The sequence below is a fragment of the Pagrus major genome, chromosome 19 (genome assembly GCF_040436345.1).
Source record: "Pagrus major chromosome 19, Pma_NU_1.0".
Classification (NCBI taxonomy): Eukaryota; Metazoa; Chordata; class Actinopteri; order Spariformes; family Sparidae; genus Pagrus; species Pagrus major.
In genome coordinates this window covers 26486543-26512093 of record NC_133233.1, presented here as the reverse complement: position 1 = coordinate 26512093, position 25551 = coordinate 26486543, and the positions used below count along the sequence as shown (strand labels likewise).

The following is a 25551-nucleotide window of genomic DNA, read 5'->3' as shown; positions in this document are numbered from 1 at the left end:
GAAGAAGATGCAAAGACAATGATGAACAAACCTATGAAGGAATTGATTTGGCATGAGGTCAAAGGTCAGCATACTCTAATTGATTTTGAGGTGAAATGTCAGAATACTGTCAATAGAGTTCATTCATTGTTGAGGTGAGATTTCTCCACATTGCTTCAGTGAAATGCAACCAAATTTTAACCTGTGAAATGAAATGATCGTGACCCAAAGACCAAGAGAGACATTTATTGATACTGTAGCGGAACCACAAGGTCCAAAAGACTGAAACCATCTGGCGCCCAGGAAAGGAAAAGAAGGAAAGAAGAGAAGAAACACGTGAGAAAGAAAGAGGTACAGTGACGTCAATGTGATGCAGTGAATGAAACTAATAGTTTAATGATCGTAGTTACCGTTGTTGGAGCAGAGTGTTAACTTGCTCGCTGACTATTCGCTGACGGTAGTAGCATTGTTTAATAATCAGTAAATAGCTGAGTCGACGTAAGTTAATGTTACTCCACCATAAATTCATCAGGGACATTTGGACAGTTAACGTCACCTGTTCAGGTGCTATTTTAACCTGTTGGCTGTGTTTTCCTGCTTGTATGTCAGTTAAAATGCTGTTAGTTTTCCATCCCCTTTATAAGTAGCCTAATAGGGCAGTTGTAAGCATTTGGTTTATTGTGTCACAGTTTATGTTTGTTAAAGTTCCCATCAGTGTTAAAGTGTATTACTGTTAATACTCCATACCTTAGCTTTCCCATATCATTCATAGGCTTTATATATACACACACAGTGGATATAAAAGTCTACACACTCTGTTAAAATGCCAGGTTTTTGTGGTGTAAAAATATGAGACCACGATAAATCATTTCAGAGCTTTTTCCACCTTTAATGTGACCTATAACCTGTACAACTCAATTGAAAAACAAACTGAAATCTTTTAGGGGGAAAAAATAAAAAATAAAGAAATAAAATACTGTGGCGCTTCGCCCTCCCTGATGGAAAGTGATTTAAATTTTTTTTTAATTTTTATTTTTTCAAAATAATCTTTTTAAAATAAATAATTACTGCTCATTCTACAAATAAATGTGTTTTTAATGATCAAGAACAGCCATATATATATATATATATATACATATACATATATATATATATATATATATATATATATATATGTATATATATATATATATATATATATATATATATATATATATATATATATATATATATATATATATATATATACATATATATATATGTATATGTATATATATATGTATATGTATATGTATATATATATAGTATATATATATATACATATACATATATGTATATGTACATATATATATATTTATATATGTGTCATTTGCATTTGCAAAGTCACCCCAGCGCTGCAGCGGCTCAGCCAATGGCAGACTGTTGCTGGGACAAAAAAACACATAGCAACGGTCATTTAGCCAATTAGCGTCGTCAAATTTGATAAGCTCGGGGCGCTGCCGTTAAGTATCCTAGCAACCAGAAACAAGTGTGGGAAATCGAGATGGCGGCGTCAAGTAGACAACAAGAAGACACAGGGCTTCAGCTGCCCACAGACTCTGTAAAGTGTCTCTTGCTGAACCCTTTCGAAAGGACAACTTTAGGGGGAAACTTCGTGTTAAAGAACTTGGACCTGAGAAGCCCGGTCTGAGTTTAACACAGCAGACACACGAGAAAGGTAAAGTGTCCCAGAGGAGCCTCTCTCTGAATCGGTGCGACAGGAAGGCTCGGCTAACTGGATGTAGCTTTGCAAATGCAGTATTCTGCTTCCCGTGTTTACTTCTTAAAATGCCGGGGACAGATACTACATGGACTGTAACAGGAGGTAGAGACCTACAACTTTTATCAGAGCGGATTAAAAAACATGAATGGTGAAGCGAAGGTTCACATGAACAACGCTGTCAAGCTAGCCGTGCTAGGCGGGACTAGCATAGCTGCTAGCTGGATGAAGGACACAGGACTGCGGTGAGGAAACACAATGAAGAGGTGGACATGAACACACATTTTATCGAAGATCACTGATTGTGTGAAATTGTGTGGAGCTTGTGAGCTGGCATTGCGAGGCCACGATGAGACAGCATCCTCCGACAACCCCGCGTTTTTCTGGGATTAGTCGATGTTGCGGCGTCGCTGGACGGTGTCAGAGGAGCAGCTGAAGACCGCCACTGTCTTTAAAAGGCCCCTCAAAGACGGGTCAGAACCAACTTCTGGACTGTCATGCTCACACTTGACTCTTACTGGATGAGTGCTTGTGAAACTTTAAACCAGTCGGACCAGCTGGGCGGCCTCGACCTTGCCGTGAAACTCCCGCTGTAAACTGCGAAGTGATTGTGTTTCCAGTGAACTACAGAAGGACGGAGGACATTTAAGAAGAGGATGTCTGTGGTCAGGTGTCCTGTACCTGGTGGTCCTCACCTTTCTGTGGACTTCTAACAGAGGAGGTGAGTGAGGCGTTCACAGCCCATCTGATCTTCTTCCAGTCTGAACTTAGATCACAGATGTGTTTAAACTTAGTACAGGAGTCATTTTCTTTCACCAGGAAATATAATGAATTCAGATATACCTATAATAAAAAGTGTTGAATCAATCCACCTAAAAACACAAAGAAACTACACATTCTCTCTCTAGTTTTGGTGTTCGTGTCACAGTTTTAGATGTTTTTTAATGTCTTATTAAACTGAAGCTGCCATCTCATTATAATAGGAGAGAACTCAGTTTCATGTGTTGTAGATAAGCTGTAAAATGACCTTCACCTGAACTATACTGGGTGACGGAGTTAAGAGTGATCATGTTTATTTAACAACACACACACACACACACACACACACACACACACACACACACACACACACACACACACACACAGCAGAGATCAACACTGTAAATGCTGAGGGGAGGAGACACAGTGACTGTGTGATCCAGATACATGAGAACAGGGAGGGAACTCAAAGTGAAACTAAACTGAGCTCAGACTCCATTTTGAGTCGACAGCAGGTGGAGCAGAAAACTGAACGCTGTGTCAGGGTGAGTGTTAATCCAACATTTGTATTATTTTACTGTCAAAGTCTCGAAGTCTTTCTCTCCCTGAGGACTGTAGAGGAAAGACACGCTGGAGTAAAGTCAACAGTTTGATGAAGTAGATTCAGAGACAGATTGTGTCTCACTTCCTGTTCTCTCAGTGTTGTCGGGTTTATGTCAGCCACGTTTGAGTCCCTAAGCCAAGTCCCTATGGACTGAGCTATTGCCGCCCCCAGAATGTGTAACATTTAATCAATATCCTCAAATAGACCTGTACTAAATGTGCAGTGACAGCCCAAACGTAGCCGTGTTCTAGTCTAGACGTCAGGTTTACTGTCTTTACTGTCTTTTAGACATTATATTGTTTGCTGGTTGGTGTCTGCAGCTCACCCGTCATTCCTCCTCTACACAACCCCCAATATTAATCACCTTACATCTTAAGACATACGATTTGAATCATATCATATGTATTTTATTTATGTTTTTCATTTATGAAGCTTTATTTGTTCATCCTTGTTGTGTTTTTTATTTTTTCCAACTATGACTTTTCTGTTTTATGAGTCATGGAGAGAGTATTTTGGAAAGTAAAACATGACTACACCCTCTAATGTATGTTATGTTTTTCAGCCCTGTCCAGTACCAGTTGGCCTAAAATACTCAGGTGCCTTTTAAACAATAATTCAGACTGTGAAAACTGTTGACAGCTCGGTGTTTAGTGTCTTTTAATGTCCTGAAATAATACAAGTCATCAAATGTGGACAGTGCCACCTCCTGGCAGATATTTGAACAAGAAAACAATAAACGGGACATGGAGACGTGATGTTAGTGCACTGAGCAGCAACATACTTCTTTTCTCATCCTCTCCCCACAAACAACAACAACTGTTGTCCTACGGCAACTCTGAGGGGACACACCTCTTAATTGTGCTCTCTGGTGGGGAAACCTTTTGAATCAGGATGTTACGATGGTCAGGGATTAGTAGTCCAGGCTGTCAGCCATCGGTGATGGACGATGGCATCGTTCATCGGCCCAACCCCACTCTTGAACAAACGCTTTTCCTCATTCTTGTGATTTGAGCTCACTGTCAGTGTAACTGTTTTACCTCTCAGGCTGACTGAAGTCCAGAAGATGGCCTCCTGGAGACGTGGTGTGGAGGAAGAGGAGGACAGAGCAGAGTCTCCAGTACCCAGCTGTCTGTCTATGAGGAGCGACTGGTCCAAAGATCATCCTTACAACTTCAGTAATGGACCTGGACCCTCAGACACACAGTAAGAGAACCACTACTAATATATTATTAGTATATATTATAGTATAATTTATCAAAGATTCATGTGATATAAATAAAAACATGTTGTTGCAGAGTTCAGTTCAACAGACAGAGAGCAGAGTCTCCAGTACCCAGCTGTCTGTCTATGAGGAGTGACTGGTCCAAAGATCCTCCTTTCAACTTCAGTAATGGACCTGGACCCTCAGACACACAGTAAGAGAACCACTACTAATATATTATTAGTATATATTATAGTATAATTTATCAAAGATTCATGTGATATAAATAAAAACATGTTGTTGCAGAGTTCAGTTCAACAGACAGAGAGCAGAGTCTCCAGTACCCAGCTGTCTGTCTATGAGGAGTGACTGGTCCAAAGAGGAACCTCCATACTTCAGTAATGGACCTGGACCCTCAGACACACAGTAAGAGAACCACTACTAATATATATGACTCATGTTCAGCTGCTTCTGCCAACGTTTATTTTGTGTTTATCTATTAAAATTTCTACTAAAATATAATTGCTGAGTAAAATTTGTGACACAAAAAGAAATGAGTCACAATCTTCCTCTGAGTATCTGACAGCTGTCAGTCACCTAAAAGCTGTAATCTAAACTAAGAGAAGTGATACAAACTTTTAAACCTCCTAATTATCAACAGCAGCAGCAGTTTGTGTATTTAGAGCTTCATAAATGACTTTGTCTTCAGAGAATTTATCAAAGATTCATGTGATATAAATAAAAACATGTTGTTGCAGAGTTCAGTTCAACAGACAGAGAGCAGAGTCTCCAGTACCCAGCTGTCTGTCTATGAGGAGTGACTGGTCCAAAGAGCTTCCTTTATTCTTCAGTAATGGACCTGGACCCTCAGACACACAGTAAGAGACCTGCTACTAACTTATTCATGTGACTCATGTTCAGTTACCTTTGTTGATTTTGTGTTTATGTATTAAAATGCTCTTCAAGCTTCCTCAACCCAATGGCCAGAATAAATGTTGGCTTGTATCTTTCTGCAGAACCACGGGCAGGTTAAAACTTTGTTTGTTGATGTTGCAACTTTAAGTTTCTTTAGGTTCAGTCTTCAAGTGTTCACTTCTCACAGCGCTGTGCTTATGCTCTGGTTAAGTTTAGGCACAGAAACAACCTGGTGAGGATTAGTAAACATCATGTTTTGACTTGAAATACCTGAATACAGTAAAGTATATCGTATCGTATGTCATCATATGGTGATATGACACGTTCTGTAAGATGTCAGTATGGTATGTAGCCTATTACATGTACAAATTTGGACGTATTCGTAGTTTGCAGAAATGTTATTGGATCTTATTTTATTTCTGCAGCAAACAAAATGAGAATTTACACTTTAAGACAGTATTTTTAGTTTTGCCCTTGTATCAACACTCAACAAATCATTGCAGTCACTAAGAAATGTCTTGACAGGAAGAGGAGTCATGTTTCTGTGGAGGAGCAGCTCTGCAGCTGTGCTTTGTGTCAGGACGTCCTGAAGGATCCAGTCTCTACCAGCTGTGGACACTGGTTCTGCAGGCAGTGCATCACTTCATACTGGGACCAGTCTGCTTCATCAGGGGACTCCTCCTGTCCCCAGTGTGGAAAACGATCCAGAACAAGACCAGCCGGTCAGACCAGCAGTGTACAATGTAAGACTCTACATCTCTACCCATTAAACATGTCACCTGCTACATGTCATTATATTTATTTAAAGACTTACAGTCAGTGCGTTCAACCACGTGGACACAAACCCCAAAATCACAAGAACCAAGCAGGTACATCAGCTTCATCAAATGAACTGAATGCCTTCTAGTAAGTGTTCAGGCTGAAGAAGTGCACAGTTCCTGCTCTCCTGACCTCAGTCTGGAGCTCGTTCCACCATCGAGGAGCCAGGACAGCTAACGGTCATGATTTTGTTGAGCTGTAGCTGGACCCTCTCGTAGTGAGGGAGTAGCCAGCTGACTGGCAGTAGAAGAGCAGAGTGGACAGGCTGGTTTGACCATGACTTGAACGTAGGATGAGTCTGAGCCATTTGCAGTAGGATAGGCAAGTACCAGTGACTTGAATCAGATCCCAGCAGCCACTGGTCTCCAGTAGAAGGTGCTGAAGTCTGGGAGAACTTGGGTGTGCTAACTTACAGTACACGTGCGTTACGAACACCAGAGAGGCTCTTTTCAAAAGAGGTCTGAAATAACCAAAACAGTCAAGTAGTTGCAGTAAAAACATTATAAATGTGATCATAAATCAACACAACAACAAATAACAGAGGGTCGATGGGCCCACCAAAATCAACAAAGGGGAAGAGGAGCCAGAACAACCCACAACGGGCTGTAGGATCTTGGTTCTGCCCTTGAAGCCAAACCAACATTAGAACTGAACCTAACAGAAACAAATCCCCCAACAAACTGGACTACTGCACCAATAAAACGAGACGATTGTAATGTGTAAAAACAACCACAGGAGCAGCAGACAAGCTGACAGAAAGCTCAACAAGTCCTGGAGCCATTAGTGCCAATGCCTCCACCTCAGTGGCTGAGTACCATTTCTAAAGGCTCAAGTTTGTTTGAAAGATAAGAAATGGGATGCTCTACCGTTACAGCCTCCTGCAGAAGGCCAGTGCACATACAGCAGCACCTTTACTGCTTTATATATTCTTATTTTGGTCCTTTTAAACGAAAGTGAAAATAATGTGCAGATTGTCGTTGTGTTTTGTTTTGTCTCACACTTTTCTCCCTTTTTTTAGTGGATGTTGGTCTGCAGGAGGTGTTAGATGAACATAAGATCAGTCTGAGGAGGAGATGTGAACGTGTGACTGAAGGAACTGAAACAGGAAGTGATGAAACAGGAAGTGGAACCCTCCTCAACAGGATCTACACTGAGCTCTACATCACAGAGGGACAGAGTGAAGAGGTTAATACCCAACATGAGGTGAGACAGCTGGAGACAGCTTCCAAGATGGAGGCCCTCCATGACACTCCAATCAAGTGCAGCGACATCTTTAAAGCCTCACCTGACCAACAGAGACGCATCAGAGTGGTTCTGACCAAAGGCGTCGCTGGAGTTGGAAAAACCTTCTCAGTGCAGAAGTTCACTCTGGACTGGGCAGAGGGCTCCGAAAACCAAGATGTCAGTCTGCTGGTTCTGCTCTCGTTCAGGGAGCTGAACCTGATCAGAGATGAGCAGTACAGTCTTCTCAGGCTGCTCCATGTTTTCCATCCAACATTACAGAAGGTGACAGCAGAGAAGCTCGCTGTCTGTAAACTTCTGTTCATCTTTGACGGCCTGGATGAAAGCAGACTTTCACTGGATTTCAAGAACCATGAGGTCGTGTCTGATGTCACACAGAAGTCATCAGTCAGCGTGCTGCTGACAAACCTCATCGAGGGGAAGCTGCTTCCCTCGGCTCTCGTCTGGATAACTTCCCGACCTGCAGCAGCCAATCAGATCCCTCCTTCACGTGTCGACAGGGTAACAGAAGTACGAGGCTTCACTGATGCCCAGAAGGACGAGTACTTCAGGAGGAGGTTCAGTGATGAAGATCTGTCCAGCAGCATCATCTCACACATCAAGACCTCCAGGAGCCTCCACATCATGTGTCTGATCCCAGTCTTCTGCTGGATCACTGCTACAGTTCTGGACCACATGTTGACTACAGGCCAGAGAGGAGAGCTGCCCAAGACCCTGACTGACATGTACTCACACTTCCTGCTGGTTCAGACAAAGAGGAAGAAGCAGAAGTACGATGAGGGACGTGAGACGAGTCCACAGGAGCTGACGGAGGCTGACAGGGAAGTTCTTCTGAAGCTGGGGAGGCTGGCGTTTGAACATCTGGAGACAGGAAACATCATGTTCTACCAAGAAGACCTGGAGCGGTGTGGTCTTAATGTCACAGAGGCCTCGGTGTACTCAGGAGTTTGTACAGAGATCTTCAGAAGAGAGAGTGTGATCTTCCAGAAAACAGTCTACTGCTTTGTTCATCTGAGCGTTCAGGAGTTTCTGGCTGCAGTCTACATGTTCCACTGTCACACCAACAGGAACACAGAGGTCCTGAAGCCTTTTCTGGGGAAAAAAATTGTTAAATCAACACTGGATGTCTTCCTGAACAGAGTAATGAAGAAATCCCTTGAAAGTAAAAATGGCCACCTGGACCTGTTTGTCCGCTTCCTTCATGGCCTCTCTCTGGAGTCCAACCAGAGAATCTTAGGAGGTCTGCTGGGTCAGAGAGGCAACAGTCCAGAAATCATCCAGAGAGCCATCGACAACCTGAAGAAGATAAAGAAGTCGACAGAAGTCTCTCCTGACAGAAGCATCAACATCTTCCACTGTCTGATGGAGATAAACGACCTCTCAGTTCATCAGGAGATCCAAGAGTTCCTGAAGTCAGAGAACAGATCAGAGAAGAACCTCTCTCTGATCCACTGCTCAGCTCTGGCCTACATGCTGCTGATGTCAGAGGAGGTTCTGGATGAGTTGGACCTGAATAAGTACAACACATCAAAGGAGGGACGACTGAGACTGATTCCAGCTGTGAGGAACTGCAGGAAGGCTGTGTGAGTCCAGATAAGATTATCATTGTGTGTTTATTACATTATAAAACAATGTTGAGCTGACGTCATCAGTATTAAAGATCCACACGTTACACACATGCACAGTCTAAAAGTTCAGCTCTACAAAAGTCAAACAAGTAAAACTTGCTTTTTGAAATATTAGTACTGTTTGTGTTTTGCACTATAAATATCTAAAAGAAAAAAGTGTCTTCTATCATCTTCTAACTCTCTTCAAGTGATGGAAGATTGAAACATGTTGTTACAGTCATTTTATCACAACAGTCTTATTGTTACAGTGGATAGAGTTTCTGCACTTTGTTTCTATAATGTGTCTGTTTATTGTTCTTATTATATACAGACACACAGACATGTGATATCTGTGATCTGCTGGATCTGTGAGGGTTGAGGTTTTTAGTCGGATCCAAACTGCAGAGACTTGAGATAGAGATGAATTCAAAGGTGATTTATTGAGGTAAACAAGTTGGTGCTGGGAGCGAGGAGGACAGGCAGGCAGGATGGAGCGATGGAGAGAGTCCAGGCAGATGGGTGAAGCTGCGAGCTGAGCTGAGAGACGCTGAGGATCTGCACACGTGGAGAGGGAAAAACATAGGAATGAGATGGCGTCTAGTCATAGAAAAACCACTGGAGCACAAAACACGTAGTCAACAAAACACTAGATGACACTGAGATAATGTACTGAGGTTTAGCAAGAGCACAGGTATAATCACCCAACGTGACGCAACAATCTGCCACAGGAGTGGTGAAGAGACCAGGGTGTTATAGCCGGAAGGATGAAGGACTGATCTGTCCATTCTCACAGTGTCTAACATGTCTATTATTATTGCTTGGTTTGAGAGGATGTCAACCGAGGACATGTTCCCTCTTGAAAAGCAATAAAATCTCCCTCTCCATTCTCATTGAATAAAAGGAGCAACATTACATTGTTTCCTTCCTTATAATCAGTTTCTTTTCTCACCTGTTTCTGTATTATAAATGAGTTTGATTCATCAACACCGAGGACGCTCTCTCTGTCTCTCTCTGGTAGTATTTGAATGGACTGGTCTGTAAACTGGTTTACTCCAGAGCGATCACACATTCAGCTCCTGGGACAACATCAGGGTTCATCCTGCCAGTGAAGGACTCAGCAGGTTCAGTTCAGTGCAGAGATTTTATCATCTCCAGACTACAAGAAGAAATGATGTCGTTAAACAGCTGAACTCCACTTGAGTAAAACTATTCACTATGAAATTATAATAAAACAATCTTTGATGAAAAGCAGAGTGATATTAAAAGATGCATAGACTACATACAAGCGCATGACTGAGGTCAATACATACAAGTGCTGTTACAACCTCCAGTGATTGTAGCACTCAGTGGACATCATGTTCAAATAACGTTTAACAGACACAGATCACATCACCTTGTTTGGGAGACACTTTGGTCTAAAGCTGCCATTGAGGGATCATTAGTTTGCTCAAGGACACTTTGACATGTGGACAGGAGGAGCTCAAGTTTCAAACCACAAACCTTGTGATCAATGACTGAGCAGCTCAGGCTGAACAACTGACCAGCTGAGCTACAGCCAAATGTGTTGATGTCTGTTTTTTAGATAAAGTGTCAGATTTTATTTGACCTTCAGTTTTATTTTCTCTGTCATCACAGACTTTCTGGTTGTGGACTCTCAGAGACTGACTGTGAAGTCGTGGCCTCAGCTCTGAAGTCCAACCCCTCCCATCTGAGAGAGCTGGACCTGAGTAGAAACAGGCTGAATGATTCAGGAGTGAAGCTGCTGTGTGAAGGACTGAAGAGTCCAAACTGTAGACTGGAGATCTTGAGGTCAGTTCATGTATTTTCTCTTGTTCAGTGTTTATCTCCCTAATTTAAATCCACTACAGAACTTTTAAATGTCCTTTACTTGTCTTGTTTTCTGTGTTTGTCTGAACACAACTCACAACAGCTCTTTTTTTAGTCTGTCAGCAGAATTCAGTCTGGACTCTAATTGGATTCATGTTGTTGTGGATACTGTAGTGTTGGGACCGGTGTTAAAGAGGGTGCAGAGTTCAGCAGCATGTCGATAACATGTGTTGACATGAATGTGGTGACATTTAGATGATGTCTGTAGAAGGCTGACATTACAACATGATGATCCACAATAACACAATAACAAAGTCACTCAATCATTTTAGGATTCAGCTAATTGATGAGGACACAGTAATGTTGAACTGCACAGTAAACAACTGAACATTGATGGAATATAAACAGATCTTTATTACATCATTTATTCTTTATTCAGATTGAGTCTCTGCAGTTTGTCAGAGATCAGCTGAGCTTCTGTGGCCTCAGCTCTGAAGTCCAACCCCTCCCATCTGAGAGGGATCAGAGATTTATGAAGCTATATGATGCTTATACTGACTGAATAGTTCAAACTGAAGATGATTTGATTGAATCTAAAATCAGTTTTTGTGAGTTTTTCTTTGTTTGGCTTCACAACATGAGTTTGTATAGATGGAGCCACTGGTGGAGCTGCAGAGTTTAAGAGGTGAAGTCACGACGTCTTTATTGAAGTAGCAGCACGTTGTCATTAATATTAATGAGAGCTCTTTGTCACCTTTTGTATTTTAGAGGTTTGAACCTGCGTCCTGTTGGGTTCAGATGTTTGGAGTTTCCATTTTCTCTTTTTCTTTTTGAACAGATTATTAATCACTGAATGATTTCAAGCAGGAACATTGTCTTCTGAACTTACATCATTTATTCTTTATTCAGATTGTGGTGCTGCAGTTTGTCAGAGATCAGCTGTGCTTCTGTGGCCTCAGCTCTGAAGTCCAACCACTCCCATCTGAGACATCTGGACCTGAGTGGAAACAACCTGCAGGATTCAGACGTGAAGCTGCTGTGTGATCTTCTGCAGAGTCCACACTGTCGACTGGAGACTCTGGGGTCAGACAACATTTTTTACTTCTGTGCTCAGATTAAGATGATGTGAAAGTTGTGGTGACACTAAACTGCAGACATGAGGCTGATATTATACTGATCCTCACTGAGTATCTTAATGTTGAGCTGCACATTTAAAACCTTCATATAACAAGAAAAATCTACACTGGATGTCATGTTTTTTTAAATCAATGATAATGAAAGATTTATGAAGCTGTATGATGCTTATACTGACTGAATAGTTTAAACTGGAGATGATTTGATCTTCTGACTCCACTTTTCCTAAAAAATAAAATAAAAAACACAGTAGATGTCTTTTGTTTACTCTTCCCCAGAATTCATCCTGACATATTTGCATCTTTGGAAACTTTGTGATGTTGAGTTGAACGTTAAGTTTTTATTATACTGATCCACACTGACAGTCTCAATGATAAAGTCTATTTTCTTTTACAGTGGTTTAATCCATTGACTGTGGCAGAGCAGTGTTGAGCTGCACATTTAAAACCTTCATATAAAGAGAAAAATCTACACTGGATAATTCACTGTGATCCTCTTCAACTCTTGATTGTCATCTTATATTCCACATCATGTTTTTTAAGAAAGTGATAATAAAATACATAAACACAATTAATAAATAAGTTATCTCTGTTTCAACAATCAGACAACAACAAATATTCAGTATTTTCTTTTTCCATCAGTTTTATGAAACTATATGATGCTCACACTGGTTCAAACTGAAGATACTTTGATTGAATCTAAAATCAGTTTTTGTGAGTTTTTATTTGTTTGGCTTCACAACATGAGTTTGTACAGATGGAGCCACTGGTGGAGCTGCAGAGTTTAAGAGGTGAAGTCACGACGTCTTTATTGAAGTAGCAGCACGTTGTCATTAATATTAATGAGAGCTCTTTGTCACCTTTTGTATTTTAGAGGTTTTAACCTGCGTCCTGTTGGGTTCAGATGTTTGGAGTTTCCATTTTCTCATTTTCTTTTTGAACAGATTATTAATCACTGAATGATTTCAAGCAGGAACATTGTCTTCTAAACTTACATCATTTACTCTTTATTCAGATTGAGGGGCTGCAGTTTGTCAGAGATCAGCTGTGCTTCTGTGGCCTCAGCTCTGAAGTCCAACCCCTCCCATCTGAGAGAGCTGGACCTGGACAACAACAAGCTGCAGGATTCAGACGTGAAGCTGCTGTGTGATTTTCTGCAGAGTCCACACTGTCGACTGGAGACTCTGAGGTCAGACAACATTTTTAACTTCTGTGCTCAGATTAAGATGATGTGAAAGTTGTGGTGACACTAAACTGCAGACATGAGGCTGATATTATACTGATCCTCACTGAGTATCTTAATGTTGAGCTGCACATTTAAAACCTTCATAAAACAAGAAACCAAGTTAAGCATTTAATGTCAGCGTTTTTTTTTTTTTATTGTTATGTGGACACCGCCATGAAATATGAAACGCTGTTTTCTGGACTGAAGACTGAGGGTGTTTTTGCAGATGTGTGTGTTCAGTAGAGCTGATGTTATATTTTTGACCAACCAGTGTGTGAAATATAGTGTGACAGTCTAGATTTAAGTAGCTTTAACACAAGAACAAGCTGTGATTTATTTATTTGCTCTGTGATTTAAGGGCTGTTTAAAGACTTTTGTCTGGGAGATAAATAGGGGTGGTTAATTGGCCCAATTTCCCGATTCGATTCGATTTCGATTATTGAAGTCTCGATTCGATTACAGACCGATTATCGATTATCGATTCGATTACCGACTGATTATCGATTATTAATATGATTTTCGATTAATGATTATTGATCTTCAATTTATTACAGTTATAAAAACAGAACACAACACTGTGTACCTTCAGTGATCAAATAACACTGATCAATATTTATTGCTCTGGAACAACCTGCTTGCACATTTTACTGTAGCCTTGTAGCTATACTGTACACAGTTATAAAAACACAACACACTGTGTAACTTCAACTTGAGTGATCAAATACTGATCTACACCGTAGCTCTGGATGTCCAGGCGTCACATGTTATCGCCACTCTATCAGCAGAATTGATGGACTGGAAAACTTGATCTCCTTGTAAAGATTTGGGATCGATTTAAGTGTGAAAAAGCTCCGGGATGGAATAACATATCTTGGCTCCAGACTATGGACCAAATAGCGGAAGCCCGTATTTTCCACCACGCTGTATGGTCTCATATCCTTCGCTATGAAGTAAGATATACACTTGGTGATTTTCTTTGCTCGCTCCGAGCCGGGCGCAAGCTTAGCCAGCTCGTGGAGAGTGCGCTGGTTTGGTGGGATGACGGGCTTCGGGCGCTCGTTCTCAGCCTTGGCTGCCTCCCCTGGATGAAAGCGCGACACATGAGCCCTCATGTTGCTAGTATTGCCGCAGTACTTTAGCTTAGTGTGGCAAAGCTTGCAGACAACATACATTCTGTCGATATCTTTTGAAGACTTCCCATGAAAACCAAAATGTATCCACACGCTTGCTTTAAACCCAGGTGGAGCTGGGTGGATTAGTTGGTCGCCGGTTGTTGTTTTTTCTCCCTCCATTTTTCAGCCGTCGCACCCGCACCTCGCTCACCTCGGTTAGCACCTGGTTAGCGTTAGCGCCGACACACTTCCTCGCTGGCTCAGTTACACAGCATCTTGTTATGACAAACAGTTAACAGCTCCACCTTGTGGTTAAATCCTGTATGACAGCCAGTGACAGGAGGACTCGCCGTTGTAACAGTATTACATTTTGAAAAATATGAATAATCGATTTTTGGAAAATTCATAATCGATTCATAATCGGCCATTTCATAATCGCGATTAATCGATTATCGATTTTTTCCACCACCCCTAGAGATAAAGGACTTTTTGTTTGTGTCAGTTAGCTCACCTTCACAGTTCACATGTTTGAGACGTTAAACAGGCAGAGGCAGAGCAAACTGCATTCAAATGCCACAAATGCTTGAGATGCAAAATGAGTTCATTGTGTTATTAAAAGTGATGGAAGATGTAGGTAGTTATGTAAAAACAAACCTTTGTAGATACTATAAATAGACATAATGAGGCACATTGTTGACACCTCCTTTATTTTGACATGTTAATGGAGTCAGAGCTGTTATTTAAGGGCCTCCAGAGCCCCACGAACATCCTGTATTTTACACACTGATTCTCACCCGATTTGACAAAGATCCTGCTTGATGTTTGTAGTTGTAGCTATTACTTCAAAGTGAATTGACTGATTGATTGATTGATTGATTGATTGATTGATTGAATTACATTTCTTTGCTTTACTAATTCAGGCGCCATCTTGTGGTTAAATAAAAACATACCTGGCAAAGAACAAACCAAAAAAATCAAATTCCAGTATCTCCAACAAATGATATCTAAGCTAAATAACAACATAAACTCAGCATGTAAAGAACAACACATATTTCTGTTTTTTCCTTACAAGCTTAGTTTATCTTTTGCTCACAGATAAACTTTTTAATAAGGCCTGTCTTTAAGTATTAAGCTTTGATTTGAAGTTTTTGGTTTGTTCTGTTGCCTGGATTGCTGTGTTTTTATGTAACCACAAGATGGCGCCTCAATTAGTAAAGCAAACACAGGTAACAGTGCAGGTGACACAGATGATGAGCTGATGACTGATTCATGTTATTCTACAGGATGAGTTAAGAGCAGTTGAATTGTGCTCCCTAATCTAACTTGTGAAGAGATGAGGACTTTAATCCACTCCAAGGAAATGGCTCTTAGAAAATCTGTTCCCTATCCTGAACATAATTACTGGTTAAAAACAGACACGTTAAATAACCAGAGGCTCCTGAGGACTGTGAGAGGTGGAAATGGAATAAAAGAAATGACTTTTATTAAAAAGATTATTTTACCAGCATAGACACCTTTATTTACGAGACAGTTACGAGACAGGAAATCATGGGAGAGAGAGGGGATGTGACACGCAGCAAAGGACGTCCAGCCGGGATTCGAACCGCGGTCAGCTGCCTACGTGGTATTAAACTTGGCTATGCCACGGCCACCCCACACTAGCTTTGTGTCCCATCTTGGCCACCCCAGTAAAAATGTCCTGGATACGCCACTGACAAGAGCGCGTCCGGTCCAAACTGACAGACTGAGAAGCAGCTCCCGCAGAAATAACCTCCATCTTTGGGATCCCCGAGGGGGAGGAGGGGGACAACGCATGTGAGTTTGTGGAGAAGTTGATCAAGTCCGAGTTATCGCTCCCTGACATCGACTTTAAAAATACAACGCTGTCACAGATCACTCGGACCAAAGCCGCCCCGAGATCCATGATGCTGTGCTTCCTCGCCTGCAGAACCAAGGAACTGGTGCTGAACACCACATGGAGAAAGAAAGAGGAACACCTCAACGGAAACAGAGTTTATTTCGACCACGATTACCCGTTAGAAATTATGAAGAAAAGAAAGGAATATGCGCCGCTGAGGAAGGTGCTAAAGGAAAAGGGACTCAGGTTCCAGACACTGGCGCCGACAAACTCCGAGTCTTTTCTGAAGAAGGACTCACAACATACAACAACGCAAAAGAGGCGTCGGAGGACATGTGGAGGAAGGGGATTTTAACACCTGACGAACAAACCACCGAGGGCTCAACACCTGTCGGACACACCGGGCTAGCACAGATGAGACACCCCGCGGGAGACTGGAGTCAGTGGCTCTGTTAATTCATTGATGAATTAAGTGATCGATTAGTTAATTAAGCATTTTTTCTTACTACAAGAACTCAAAGACCAAGAAATTAAACATATGGAACGTAACGACCCGCGATTATTAGAGCAGATAAAAGTGACCAGACACAACTTGAACAGAATATATGACAGTCAAGAGGAGATGAAAACTAGATCCACCAAACAAAGGTATTATGACAATGGGCCAAGAGCTAAAACACTATTAGCTTGGAGGAGAAGAAGGCAACAGGATGAAAGGTCCATTCATAAAATCAAAGATACACAATCTGCCAAAATGCGTAACAAGCTAAAAGAAATACAACACTGCTTTGAAAATGACTATAAGGGCTCGTACACACAACCGGATAGTGTAGATTCTGCAAGCATTACACATCTTTTGAGCTCATTGGACCTGCCATCCACTGGACCCGAACAGAATAAAGTAATGACAGGTGAGATAACCAAACAAGAATTAGAAAATGCCATACCGGGACTCAAAACAAATAAAATGCCAGGCGCGGATGGATACCCAGCTGAATGGTACAACACATTCAGAGAGATACTAACACCAGTATTATTGAAATGCTTCAATTTGACGCTTAAAGGTGGAGAAACACCAACATCCTGGAGACAAGCAATAATTTCCATAATCCCAAAGATGGGTAAAGATAAATCTGAGTGTAGTTGGTACAGACCCACATCAATACAACATTTAGACTACAGACTATACGCCTCAATAATTGCAAAAAGACTTGACAACAAACTTCCTGACATAATAGATGACGACCAAACAGGGTTCCTCAGGAACAGACAGACACAAGATAATGTAAGACGAGTTTTACACTTAATGGATCATATGAGCAAAACTAAAGATACATCTATTGTTCTCAGCCTCGACGCCGAACAGACATTTGACTCTGTTGGCTGGGAATATTTATATTTAACACTGCAAAGATTTGGCTTTAAGTAATTCTGTTTTTAAAGAACTTATATCACTCCCCTACAGCCAGAATAAAAATAACTTTTGTTTCCCAAAAAAATTCATCCTGACATGTTTGCATCTTTGGAAACTTTGTGATCTTGAATTGAATCTAAAATCAGTTTTTGTGAGTTTTTATTTGTTTGGCTTCACAACATGAGTTTGTATAGATGGAGCCACTGGTGGAGCTGCAGAGTTTAAGAGGTGAAGTCACGACGTCTTATTTGAAGTAGCAGCACGTTGTCATTAATATTAATGAGAGCTCTTTGTCACCTTTTGTATTTTAGAGGTTTTAACCTGCGTCCTGTTGGGTTCAGATGTTTGGAGTTTCCATTTTCTCATTTTCTTTTTGAACAGATTATTAATCACTGAATGATTTCAAGCAGGAACATTGTCTTCTAAACTTACATCATTCATTCTTTATTCAGATTGAGGTGGTGCAGTTTGTCAAAGATCAGCTGTGCTTCTCTGGCCTCAGCTCTGAAGTCCAACCCCTCCCATCTGAGAGAGCTGGACCTGAGGTTCAACAACCTGAAGAAGTCAGACGTGAAGCTGCTGTGTGATCTGAAGGAGAGTCCAGACTGTCGACTGGAGACTCTGAGGTCAGTAGAGGGTTGGAGTCAGTTCATGCTGGTTTCAGCAGTATTGCATTAAACACAGTATCAAAGTAAAGATCCAGTATTTCCTGCTTTCCTCAGTGAAGCTGTGAGAGGAGAACGGTGACAGGCTTCATGATTGGACAGAAAGAGAGAGCAGTCAGCCAATCAGATTAGAAGCTTGTTGTGATCGTGTGTTTGAGTTGATGTGAAGACGACTGTTGCTGTTGTGTTCATGTCTACAGGAAATAAAGCTGGATCGCAGCTGACAGCATCACAGGATGTATAGAGACAGTGTCCTCATTCATCAAACTGTCGGAGCATCAAATCTGATCTCAAAGTGTTTGTTCTCTCATTTCAACACTGAACAACTGATCAGTTCATCTTTGTCACAGCTCTCAGATCAGTCTGACTGAAGCCTGCAGATCACTGGCTCTTATTTCAGAGAACCATCATTACATTTAGTAACCATGTGGTCTGTATACGGACCAGAACCTCTGCTGAAGTCCACAAACCACAGCTGATGTTGAACATAATAAATATAGATGCTGGTTTCTAACAGCTTTGAACCCAAACAGCCGTCCATCATTAAAGAGAGCAGTGAATATCTGTGTTCCTGCAGTCATGATGCGTTCAGGGACTGTCAGCAGTTTATTTCCACTGTGTCCTTCAGTGAAACCTGCAGAGTAAACAGACTTGATGTCCAAAGTGTCTGCAGGTCTGTGAGCTTCACTCCAACACGTTAACATGAGAGCTGAAAGGAAGCTGGCTACGCTACACAGCCGCTCCACTTGTGGTCTGAACAGGACTGAAGTCCTGCTGGTCTTTATATCACTGACTGACAGCTGATGGAGGGAGTCTCTGTCAACACTCATTTATCACTTTACTGTCTCTCTGCTTCTCTCATCAGGTGGAGGTGATCTCTGTCAGAGTGATGAGGAAGGTGGAGGTGTTGAGAGGATCAGCTGTGTCCTGATGATCCAGAGAGGGTGAAGCAGCACCATCAGCTGGTGGGTGGAGAGGCTCTGACTGGGCCGTGTTACTGGGAGGTGGAGTGGAGAGGAGAGCTTCATCCAGCAGTGACTGACGGACCAATCACAACAAGTGGAGATGACTGTCAGTGCTGCAGTGTGAACTGCTCTGAGATCAGCTCCACTGTCACACACAATGTCCAGTCCAGCATCGTCCCTGTGTTCCTCTGGATGTGACAGAGTATCATCAGTGTATCTGGACTGCTCTGCTGCTGCTCTGTCCTTCTACACAGTCTCTGCAGACACACTGACGCTCCTCCACTCCTTCTGCTCCACACTCAGACACCTCCTCCACCTGGAACCTGGACGTGAGTCTGCATCACGTTCTGTCTTTCTTCTTCTGATTCAGTCAGTCTGTTTATACACTGACTGGTTGTTGAATGATGGAGAACGCCTGTTCATTTTCATATTATGCTGTAAAATGGAGGTTGATGTCAGAATGCAGAAGTCTGCAGTGTCATATTCATCAGTGCAAGATTATTTCTGTACATGTTCTTTATTCTGTATGTTTAGATTTTTTATTGCATATGAATCTCTTTATATTGTTATTAAACAAAGTCAAATGTTTATTTTTCTGTAATGAGCAAAACATTTATTAAACAATATTTTGATGGTTCCACTTGTGTTGATCAATGTAATCAATTAATTAATTAATTTTTTCAGAATATTCACTTTTTTCTCAGAATTTTTTACTATTTTCCAACAAATCCTCCCGTGGTGTTTTACAGGTAATTGTGTGAAATGGACCATGTAAAAGTTGAGGAGTTACTCTCTCACAATGAGGTAATTTTATACGACACAGTTAATGTGTAAAACTGCAGCTCCTGTTTTAACTCCAGCTGACTGATGACATCGTCGGTTCTGTCTGAGGGACCTTTTGAACAAACACAAAACAAAACATGGAGTCCAATAATAAATGTCAGCAGGGCTGAGATGTTCCTTTAAACATGTTCTCCAACAGTGTCACTAATTACCTGTTCAAAATGTACTCAGGGACGTCATCCAGGTATCACGAGATTAAAGTCATGTAACTTGATTACTTTCCTTTACTTATGCTAATAAAGACGAGAGAAAAGAAATATCAGTGAGATGACTTTTATTTAATGTTAATAACGAGTGTATATTCTTACAGAATACACAGTTACAGACGAGTATATCATTCTTTATTTTGAAATTGTGATCTTGTTAGTGATCCCCTTTGTTACTGAATGCATCTGTAATCTAATTACATCTTTTATTTCTGTAACTTTACTCGAATACAGTTACCTTTTTTGTACCCGAATTATGTCATATGCTTTTAAATATGTAAATGTTTTATATGATGAACTTTAACAGAAAATCCACAAAGAATAGCATGAGTCCATCTTTACTGTTGATTTGTAAAATGTTTTTTATTATTATTATTATTATATTACTATATTATATCTCAATTATAAAGAGAATGTGTGCATTAATTGAAGCATCAGTGTGTTTTGTGAATTGACTGTGTGTGTCAGACGTGTGAGTCTGTTCTGACCTCCGGTGGCTGAACTTCACCTCGCTGCAGTCATGTGGAGGTGAAATCTCTGCTGGAAGAGGCTGCAGCCATGAAACTCCTCCAGAAGAGGTCAGTGAAACCATCTGTCTGATCCAGTGCTGTGTCACGTTAACACCACAAGCTTGTGCAGTGTTTGCAGAGCGGGACTCAGCTCAACTCAAATGCTTTTTTCAGTTTATTTTCAAACAGGACAACAACAAAAAAACATATGAAAAAATAAAGCTTTACAACCAAATGGCAGTGATATGTTCAGAAAACATCTATACAATTTATAAAGTCATTACGTGGAGCTGTCTGCACATTCAGAGGCCGACTGTACATAAAATATATAAAATACGTGCCATAACAACAACAGACAAAGCCTCATGAGAGAGTCTTAAAAGAAACACAGTGTATTAAACCATCGTCACACCAGCAGCTCATCAGTAGTGTTAGAAAAAAAAACCTCCTCTTGGGACCAAATTTCCACCCGACACCTGAACTCATCCTCAATGTCCGGTGTCTTTATTCTCATAGATCTAAAGGTGCAATGTGCAAGAATTTTGGTTGAAAACATGAATTTATCATCAACAAAATGTAAAGGAATAACAGGTTTGGTGTTAAGATGTCTATGTGTTGTGTTGTGGAGATATGGGTGATACATGAATGAAACCGGTGGCCAATCCTACATATTGCACCTTTAATTTCTTTGCTATTTTGTTCAAGTGTGGACGACATGAGGCAGAGGAGGAACAGCAGACTGTACTTCACAGGCCAAAGTCTCCCTCATACAAGATTAAAAATATATATAAAAAGCACCATAGCAGAAACTGTGCAGTGTCCTCGTCCTCATTTTTCAGTCTGGATGAAGATGTTTGCCTCCAAAACACAGATCTGAAGGTCTTGTTTCAACACGGCTCCACTGAAACAGTAATAACAAAATGTCCTGAGACGCCGGAGTACGTCTCAAGTTTATTTCCACTTCCTGTCCAGTTGACATTAATGTCTTCATGGAAGATATGTGCATGTAGTGCCGTCACAGCCTTTCTTTGGTTTCACTTCAGTGTTTTTCTTCATTATTTCGTTTCCTGCAAACAAAATTTAACAGAATTTAGTCCTGAAACATGTAACGTTCAAAACTCCTCTTCATTCAACTGTTGCAGAGGACAATAAATGTAAATATCACAGCAATAGAATAGAATTAATCAGGCTTATTTTTTAACTTTCAATAAAGGAAAAAGGTTTAAAGATATAAAATGCAGGATTCCTCAACTTTAATATACAGAATACTTACTTTAAAGATAATACTTCTTCACCACTTGTTGTTTGTGTCTGAGTCAAGAAGACATTACAGTTATTTCACAACACAACACAGGCAAAATATAAGATCATGCTAAATTATTGATACTATTATTATTATATTTACCTTTTTAGACTTTTGACAAATCCTTTCTTTATATTTTATGAAGAGTCCGACCAAGACCCCTAAAATTAAAACAACTAAAGCTCCAATTACTCCACCTATAACATGAGAGGTGCCTGAAACAGAAAGAGATTTAGTTTTTTTTATATATATATATATGTATATATATATATGTATATATGTATATATATATATATATATATATATATATATATATAGATATGGTGTCATTTGCATTTGCAAAGTCGCCCCAGCGCTGCAGCGGCTCAGCCAATGGCAGACTGTTGCTGGGACAAAAAAACACATAGCAACGGTCATTTAGCCAATTAGCGTCGTCAAATTTGATAAGTTCGGGGCGTTGCCGTTAAGTATCCTAGCAACCAGAAACAAGCGTCTGAAATCGAGATGGCGGCGTCAAGTAGACAACAAGAAGACACAGGGCTTCAGCTGCCCACAGACTCTGTAAAGTGTCTCTTGCTGAACCCTTTCGAAAGGAGAACTTTAGGGGGAAACTTCGTGTTAAAGAACTTGGACCTGAGAAGCCCGGTCTGAGTTTAACACAGCAGACACACGAGAAAGGTAAAGTGTCCCAGAGGAGCCTCTCTCTGAATCGGTGCGACAGGAAGGCTCGGCTAACTGGATGTAGCTTTGCAAATGCAGTATTCTGCTTCCCGTGTTTACTTCTTAAAATGCCGGGGACAGATACTACATGGACTGTAACAGGAGGTAGAGACCTAAAACTTTTATCAGAGCGGATTAAAAAACATGAATGGTGAAGCGAAGGTTCACATGAACAACGCTGTCAAGCTAGCCATGCTAGGCGGGACTAGCATAGCTGCTAGCTGGATGAAGGACACAGGACTGCGGTGAGGAAACACAATGAAGAGGTGGACATGAACACACATTTTATCGAAGATCACTGATTGTGTGAAATTGTGTGGAGCTTGTGAGCTGGCATTGCGAGGCCACGATGAGACAGCATCCTCCGACAACCCCGCGTTTTTCTGGGATTAGTCGATGTTGCGGCGTCGCTGGACGGTGTCAGAGGAGCAGCTGAAGACCGCCACTGTCTTTAAAAGGCCCCTCAAAGACGGGTCAGAACCAACTTCTGGACTACATGCTCACACTTGACTCTTACTGGATGAGTGCTTGTGAAACTTTAAACCAGTCGGACCAGCTGGGCGGCCTCGACCTTGCCGTGAAACTCCCGCTGTAAACTGTGAAGTGATTGTGTTTCCAGTGAACTACAGAAGGACGGAGGACATTTAAGAAGAGGATGTCTGTGGTCAGGTGTCCTGTACCTGGTGGTCCTCACCTTTCTGTGGACTTCTAACAGAGGAGGTGAGTGAGGCGTTCACAGCCCATCTGATCTTCTTCCAGTCTAAACTTAGATCACAGATGTGTTTAAACTTAGTACAGGAGTCATTTTCTTTCACCAGGAAATATAATGAATTCAGATATACCTATAATAAAAACTGTTGAATCAATCCACCTAAAAACACAAAGAAACTACACATTCTCTCTCTAGTTTTGGTGTTCGTGTCACAGTTTTAGATGTTTTTTAATGTCTTATTAAACTGAAGCTGCCATCTCATTATAATAGGAGAGAACTCAGTTTCATGTGTTGTAGATAAGCTGTAAAATGATCTTCACCTGAACTATACTGGGTGACGGAGTTAAGAGTGATCATGTTTATTTAACAACACACACACACACACACACACACACACACACACACACACACACACACACACACACACACACACAGCAGAGATCAACACTGTAAATGCTGAGGGGAGGAGACACAGTGACTGTGTGATCCAGACACATGAGAACAGGGAGGGAACTCAAAGTGAAACTAAACTGAGCTCAGACTCCATTTTGAGTCGACAGCAGATGGAGCAGAAAACTGAACGCTGTGTCAGGGTGAGTGTTAATCCAACATTTGTATTATTTTACTGTCAAAGAAGTCTTTCTCTCCCTGAGGACTGTAGAGGAAAGACACGCTGGAATAAAGTCAACAGTTTGATGAAGTAGATTCAGAGACAGATTGTGTCTCACTTCCTGTTCTCTCAGTGTTGTCGGGTTTATGTCTGCCACGTTTGAGTCCCTAAGCCAAGTCCCTATGGACTGAGCTATTGCCGCCCCCAGAATGTGTAACATTTAATCAATATCCTCAAATAGACCTGTACTAAATGTGCAGTGACAGCCCAAACGTAGCCGTGTTCTAGTCTAGACGTCAGGTTTACTGTCTTTACTGTCTTTTAGACATTATATTGTTTGCTGGTTGGTGTCTGCAGCTCACCCGTCATTCCTCCTCTACACAACCCCCAATATTAATCACCTTACATCTTAAGACATACGATTTGAATCATATCATATATGTATTTTATTTATGTTTTTCATTTATGAAGCTTTATTTGTTCATCCTTGTTGTGTTTTTTATTTTTTCCAACTATGACTTTTCTGTTTTATGAGTCATGGAGAGAGTATTTTGAAAAGTAAAACATGACTACACCCTCTAATGTATGTTATGTTTTTCAGCCCTGTCCAGTACCAGTTGGCCTAAAATACTCAGGTGCCTTTAAACAATAATTCAGACTGTGAAAACTGTTGACAACTCGGTGTTTAGTGTCTTTTAATGTCCTGAAATAATACAAGTCATCAAAGGTGGACAGTGCCACCTCCTGGCAGATATCTGAACCTGCGTCTGTACGTTGACAGCAGTAAACTACTTCAGGTGTGGTCAATACATTTACACACTCTCCTAAGATCATGAGAAAATCCCCCGATGTCTACGCCAATCATCCAGTGTGCATTTGTCCTTTAAAAAGACGAGGAAACTGTCTCCCGTTACCACCGACATACATCCCTGTGCCAGGTTTAAAAGCTGTGTTCGTGTCTTGGGTTCGTCTGACTGAGCTGGTTTAATAAGAAAACAATAAACGGGACATGGAGACGTGATGTTAGTGCACTGAGCAGCAACATACTGCTTTTCTCATCCTCTCCCCACAAACAACAACAACTGTTGTCCTACGGCAACTCTGAGGGGACACGCCTCTTAGTTGTTCTCTCTGGTGGGGAAACCTTTTGAATCAGGATGTTACAATGGTCAGGGATTAGTAGTCCAGGCTGTCAGCCATCGGTGATGGACGATGGCATCGTTCATCGGCCCAACCCCACTCTTGAACAAACTCTTTTCCTCATTCTTGTGATTTGAGCTCACCGTCAGTGTAACTGTTTTACCTCTCAGACTGACTGAAGTCCAGAAGATGGCCTCCTGGAGACGTGGTGTGGAGGAAGAGGAGGACAGAGCAGAGTCTCCAGTACCCAGCTGTGTGTCTATGAGGAGTGACTGGTCCAAAGAGGAACCTTACAACTTCAGTAATGGACCTGGACCCTCAGACACACAGTAAGAGAACCACTACTAATATATATGACTCATGTTCAGCTGCTTCTGCCAACGGTTATTTTGTGTTTATCTAATAAAATTTCTACTAAAATATA

General features: G+C 41.2%; 2 protein-coding genes and 1 long non-coding RNA gene across 3 annotated transcripts in view; 2 read left to right on the top strand and 1 right to left on the bottom strand.

Annotated features, from left to right (window-relative positions):
• The first annotated feature begins 2987 nt into the window (after positions 1–2987).
• The window catches only part of LOC141014347 (uncharacterized), a 72427-nt gene continuing 49863 nt past the window's right edge, over positions 2988–25551 (top strand). Inside the window, 5 exon segments of the mRNA XM_073488085.1 lie at positions 2988–3042; positions 4146–4304; positions 4397–4516; positions 4609–4728; positions 5061–5180. Of these exon segments, the coding sequence (XP_073344186.1) occupies positions 4165–4304; positions 4397–4516; positions 4609–4728; positions 5061–5180 (500 nt within the window). The 5' untranslated portion in view covers positions 2988–3042; positions 4146–4164.
• Positions 7235–19232, top strand: LOC141014881 (NACHT, LRR and PYD domains-containing protein 12-like). The gene is given in 8 exon segments (XM_073488818.1): positions 7235–7239; positions 8346–8418; positions 8506–8661; positions 11622–11711; positions 11713–11795; positions 12861–13034; positions 17907–18080; positions 18985–19232. Coding segments are annotated over 8 exon segments (765 nt in total). The 3' UTR covers positions 18995–19232.
• Positions 20795–22178, bottom strand: LOC141014190 (uncharacterized). Its single transcript, XR_012180473.1, has 3 exons — positions 22048–22178; positions 21916–21953; positions 20795–21709 (listed from the first exon to the last, which is right to left on the bottom strand). It is a non-coding gene; the product is annotated as an uncharacterized lncRNA (long non-coding RNA).